The 6,134-nt window shown below is 39.3% G+C and overlaps 1 protein-coding gene across 1 annotated transcript in view; it reads right to left on the bottom strand.

Moving 5' to 3' along the window:
* Positions 1-2,585: 2,585 nt before the first annotated feature.
* The window catches only part of NSMAF (neutral sphingomyelinase activation associated factor), a 41,595-nt gene continuing 38,046 nt past the window's right edge, over positions 2,586-6,134 (bottom strand). Inside the window, exons 28-31 of the mRNA XM_082305772.1 lie at positions 5,428-5,578; positions 4,933-5,035; positions 3,819-3,928; positions 2,586-2,862 (exon numbers count right to left, since the gene is read on the bottom strand). Coding sequence (XP_082161898.1) covers positions 2,768-2,862; positions 3,819-3,928; positions 4,933-5,035; positions 5,428-5,578 — 459 coding nt within the window. The 3' untranslated portion in view covers positions 2,586-2,767. The remainder of the gene's footprint in view (positions 2,863-3,818; positions 3,929-4,932; positions 5,036-5,427; positions 5,579-6,134) is intronic.

The raw sequence follows: 6,134 nt of genomic DNA, 5'->3' as shown, positions 1-6,134 counted from the left end.
AATTCATCCTGGGAGCCATTTTAATGGGGTTGTTTGGTTACTAAATGATATGTCTCTGGAACCACTGCAGCAAGCGCTTAGGGCAGTAATTGGTGATTTCATGTAGCGCTGGTATGATTCAGCCTCATGGGCACAGGACCTGTGGCCTGTAGCAGTCGTCTCTCAGCTTCTGGGCAAGCTCGTTTGCTTAGCTCTGAAACCCAAACGCTGTATTCTTGAAATGCTGACCTCTGCGTCCAACAAGTTTCCACGTAGGAGCAGATGACTCGGCAGGGGCCGGTGGAGATCCGTTGGCAATAGCAGAGGGGTAGAACTTCAGCACAAGTACTTGGTGTTTTCCTTCCAGCTGTAGCATGTAGCAACCAGAAGTGAAAGAACTAATAAAAAACCTCCTGTGTTCATGCAGAAACTAGCTTGCAGTGAAGAACAAGCAAGCTATGGTTAAATGTATGTACACAGATAGATAAACTTTGAGTTAAGCTGCAAGAAAATATTGGTCTGTGTGTAATTCCTTGCATACATCTGACTAAAAAACCCCTAAGAGAGTGATGATATAACCTAGTCACAGGGTTAACTTGGTGTGTCCCCCCCCCCCCCCCCCTTAAAAAGCTAAGGCTGCTTTAGGCAATGAAACAGCTGGCTGAGGGCTCTGGTTTGTGAGCATGTTTTACAGCAGAAAGCAAGCCTCAGCTGCCCTGAAGAGCTATGCATCGTATGCATCCATATTTAACCAAAAGAAAGTTAAGGGTGTTTTCTTTCTGAGGTAGCTTAAGTCAAAATTCAGGGGTCACAAACTTCAGAAGCATTTTCCTCTGGTTTAGATCAGTTGGGGGCCCCCTGTGACAAAGGAGCACAGCTGTGCCCAACATTTTGGCAAGATGGCATCAAGAAAACAAGTGTGAAGGTGCGTAGTTTACTATCCCTTAGGTAGTTCCTTTGCGATTTTTCAACCATATTGAAGTATAACTTGAGTTGCAAAATGGCCCAGGAGCAGGAACAGAATACAAAAAGAGGATGTGCTCAAAGGTAGTAACAGTGCAACTTTTAAACTCGGCTGGTACTGTAATGCAGAAAACCTAAGCCTTGTGGGCCAGCGACAAAATACAATAGGGTGGAAGCAAGCAACAATAGGCACATTTAAAGCAACACATAAAAAGCTTTTAGCATAAGCTAGAAATCACCTAAGATGCTTCCAGGCAAGCATAGAATGTGGGTTTCTAGGCCACAGACATATTTGGGAAATAAATATAATGAAGGGTAAAGAAACAGGGCAGATCCCAACCATTGTGCTGCAAGATTAAGACTGTTAACAGCAGGCATGCATGATATGGCTTAATCTTTTGCCACGTGTCCCTTTACCACACACACTCACTGATGACATCATAAAAATTCAGTTATTTGCTAAGCCAAGTGAGTAATGCAGCTAGAATGCTAGTTTGCTTTAACATGTCATTACCTTACAGAAAAGTAAGTTCAAGCTCCAGCATAAGGAAAAGGGGAATGAAAAAACCAGCCTCTCACCATAAAACGATTGTTTTACAATGCTAAGGAAACAGCTGTGCCCTGAAACAGGTGCTTGGTGTCAAACCCAAGGCAGGATGGCTGCAGACAGAGGACTGAATTTAGAAGAATGCTTGTCCTGGACACATTGACAGGGCATCTTATACCAGCAGGAGAGAATACCATCAGAGAAATTAATATTGATCTTGGGTCACACTGGGGCAACATCACAACTGCAGATGCTTGTTGCCATTTAATGACTATTTCCAATCTTTAACTTCAGAACAGCTCCTTGCAGGAAATCATATCCTTAAGTCCTACAGAGAAAGTAAGCCTAAAGCAATGCTGCTTTGTCACTGGGTTAAGACAACAAGGGACTGGATAAACCCAGGAGCTGTAGCTCTGTTTAAACGCTGTATTTAAATTCCATCTCAAAGATGATTTGAGTTGAAAGAGGTTAAGAACACCAAACAAAACATGAAGACGGTGAAGATGATTATTAAGAGGATAGTAATAGAAGTGATGAAAGGTAGTAGTAATAGAGCATAAGACTAATTTCAGGCACTTGTAAGGGGAAGATTCTGTCGGCCCATTATTACCTGTATGTGTAACTGTTCTCTGTTAGGGGATCAATTTTATGCTTGGCTTCATTTGAGCCATTAGTGCTGGTTTTCAATAGGAAAAAGCAATATAGAATATGTTCTTGTTCTTCTCCATGCCTTTGCAAATAGCCACATTTGGAGACTAAACAGAGACTGACCGCTGCTCAGAACAACAGCTGCCTTAGTGTTCAAAGTAGTATTTACCATCGCATGTGTCTTCGCTAGGGAGAAAGGCTGACTACACGAGAGGTACATACATTATGGCATGAGACATGGCACTAAGTTGCAAGCATCCTTAAAGACTTCTTAAGAATGCAAATGCTGCTTCTCTAAAACCAGTTCAAACAGCAAGCTATGATGCATTCTACGTAAATCAAACAATGACTGCAAGTTAAGAGCTCTTTAATTACAGAAAAATAGGTCTTTAATTTCATCTCAGATATCATTTTAGACAAGCATTTTCAGTATGATAGTCCATGAAAAACAAATGCGTACACTATGGAAGTTAAGAGCTCTCAGTGAAGTCACCACAACATAGAAAGTTGTAGCTGAACAAAGCTTCCTATCTGGTCGAACTTCAGCAGCCATCATTGCACACAGTTAAGTTCCTTTAAAAGGTTTGGTTTAAAATAAGAGTTCATTTAAACGCTTGGAGGGAAAGGCACTTAGTATTGCAGTTTCCAGAACATGATTTGTTTGTCTTCCCCTCCTGTAATAACACTGTTGCACTGTTCATTCATCCACATGGACATTACAGCACCTGGGGGAAAAAAAAAAAACAACCAAACAAGTAAATCCAAATGTAAATACAAGTGGTACTCGAGATGATGGAACAGATCTTTTTCAGGAGAGTCTAGGATCATCTGATCATTAGTTTGGACAACACTGACACCACATATGCCAAGAAGAATTTTAGTAGGCTTCTAGGTGGCGGCTCTTATTCACAGTAATGATCTCATGCTACATTGCCTCAGCTGACTTTGGGTAATACGGGACAATGTCAGAACGCAGATGGCACACTGGGGCTAAAGGCTTCACGGGGATAAGGGGAGGAGGTTTCTCTAGAAAGTGAGATTTTTCACTCTGCCATTTGGACTTCTCATATTCAAAGTGTATTCACATTTAGCATAAGCCTAGAAGCCCACTTCTAAAGATTCCTCTGGCTACAGAATGATCTCTATACAGGTCAAGTGCCAGAGTACAAGCTTTAGTAGGTGAGTTTGAAATAACTGTTCATGAAGGCAGCCTTAAAAGCCAAACTGAATAAAACTGATACAGTTTTTCTCCTTCACACATTTTGGTCGCTACTGAAGACTATATAGGTATTTTTAAGAAGCCTTTAAATCCCCATCCAAAACAATTTCTCTAGTGAACTTTACTTAATTTGTTGTTGGACTCACAGTCTGGATGGACTTTGACAAAGTATACAACACAGTCTATACTACACTTTATCAGGGCTATGAGGTAGAAAAATGTTGACTTTTGTGATGTTGTGTGAATTAGAAAAATCCCGAGTCATTTACCTTTGGTCAGTCTTGTAAACAGCAATATTCCTCCATTGTTAGGAAATCTCCTAGGAGGCTCATGCGGTGTTCCAGATAACACCAACATCACAAACAGCCCACTGAGTGAGCAGACAACTCTCAAACTTTTCAATACTAACAGAGCTGGAAAATAGGAATCTTCCATTCGAGATTCTGAATAGTTCAGGTGTACCTGTATGTCCTTTGATTCTTTCAGTAACTTTTCCTCCAAGAATGTCCCAAATCAGTAATTCACCAGACTGACTTCCTGATAAGATGGTATTTCCATCCCATTTGAAGCACCTGCAATAAGTCTGAAATCAGTTCACATCAAGCTTTTGCATAATGAGCGCTAAACATTTCCAAACTGACTAAGCCAAAAAGAATTTAGAACAGCGGTACAAAACTGAAGGAAGCTCTACCCTTTGACACAGCCTTTCTGGAAAGGCTATTGCCAAATTATTTTAAAGGGTCATGACCCAAACCTGCTTCTCTGACTGCCCTAGACCCAGCCAGACCTTCCCCTGGCAGGAGGATGAAGCACATTCCCGTAACAGAAGAGGCCCCAGTCAGCTGTACATGCATATGGTACCCAAGTGCTCTCATGAACTATCACTTTCACTTCTGTCACTTCATCACAAGCACTTGAAGTGCGAAGAGGACTTTCAGGGAAATAACTGAAGAAAAAAAATATACATACACATGCATTTACATATATATTTATGTATACACCCACACACACAAGAAACCAACAAGTGTACTCCATGTATGGCTGCTATATTTTTACTCCAGTAACTGAGTAAGCATTCCATCTGTCTACCTGATAAACCATAAAGAACTGTATGCATTTTGGTTTGTGAAAGAAAGTGATCACTCTTTAATTATAATAGCCCATCTTTTGTTAGATTATTGAAACAAAAAGGAAGCATTGCAAAAAATAAATAAATAAATAAAAAAATCAAGATTATTGACAGAGATGATTCAAGTAAGAGAACCGTCTCCTTGTTAGAAATTTCAGTAGCTCAGCTGCTGAGCTGACATTAATGCTGACATTAATGTTGTTGTTGAAAAAAAACCCATGAGTTATTTACTTAGATACTTGTTTGGGTTTGTCCCAGTTTGGAAAGCTTGACTGTAATGCACACAACGTGATAGAATGTCCACCTTTGCACTTTAAAAAGTAATTCACTAAAACCAAGTTGCCGGTATTACTGCTCTTCCCATTCTGCTATCACCAGCCATCAAGCATCTCCACAGTTCACTAAGTTGGCCATGCAGCTTCATAATCTCTATGTTCTCAGAATTACCTCTGTGGCTCATCAGCGGTTACAGAAGATATAAGCATTCCAGTTTGTACATCTATTACTTTAAAACAACAGTCTTCTCCTGTGCTGAGTAGATGTCTGCTGTCTGTACAAAAGAAAAAAGCAAACAAAAGAAACAACCACAAAAAAGCATGTTTAGACATTCAGTTCTAGTTACCAAAGCAGTCTGCGATACAGCATGTTGGATGTGACATTGCCTGACCTATTTATTTATAGATAATTTACTGTAAATGAAGTCTCTAAGCAAGCAAATGATAAACAAAATTGGTTTAGAGTCTAGACCACTGGTTTACAGTCTAGTATGGCCTTGTGTGCAATGAATAAATTCTTTATAATGGAGATGCATGTCAATCCAAAACATCTCACCATCCCACTTCAGTAGCAATTCCAATAACAAAGGTATATTACATGATATCAGGAATAAGATTCTCTTTGAAACTCCCAATGGTGCGTATTAAAAACTGAAATCCAACGTACCAGGACTAAAAGCAGCATCAAACACAGTCCCAGAATGACAGGGCAACTGGTGCAACACTGTTGCTGTAGTAACATCCCAAACACTAATGGTACCCTCTTTGGTTCCAGATGCTAATATAGTATTTGCAGCATTAAGGTCGATTGTATTTACCTAGGAAGTTAAACATCCCATGATTTTTCTATTCTTTCATTTGAGCCATCTTGAGACAGCTTTTAAACACACACAAAATGAGCCCATTATCCACAAGATGGTATTTTATTTACGAAAAGCTTTTACATTTAATTCAGCAACATCTTTAATTAAGTAAAATTATTAAAAATCCTGCCTATAAAAAGATAGGTCCCTCTGATGATATTTTAAAATGCTTTTTCTTTGCAGAATCAGAAATGTAAACTGACATTTCAGACTACTTTTAGTACACATACTCTCCATCTAAATGCAAGACTTGACCCTTAAGGGTAAAATTCTTCTTTACACTTAAAGAACTTCCTAGCAGTCAGTTGTTTCCAGTTCTCTTGGGTACAGTTCTTAAATGTTATTAGAACTGTTTCAGTATTTGCCTATATTGTGACCTGTTAGAAAACTAACTATTAAGAAGTTTAAAACACAGTAATTCTAAATATCCTACTAGAGTGACATCAGAGGCTATAAATAAAAGTGTGCAGTTACACATTTATGATTCACTGCACACAATATCTTTATATAT

The sequence above is a fragment of the Platalea leucorodia genome (assembly GCF_965183815.1).
Source record: "Platalea leucorodia genome assembly, chromosome: 1".
NCBI lineage: Eukaryota > Metazoa > Chordata > Aves > Pelecaniformes > Threskiornithidae > Platalea > Platalea leucorodia.
The sequence above is the reverse complement of the archived record's forward strand: the minus strand, read 5'-3'. Positions and strand labels throughout refer to the sequence as shown.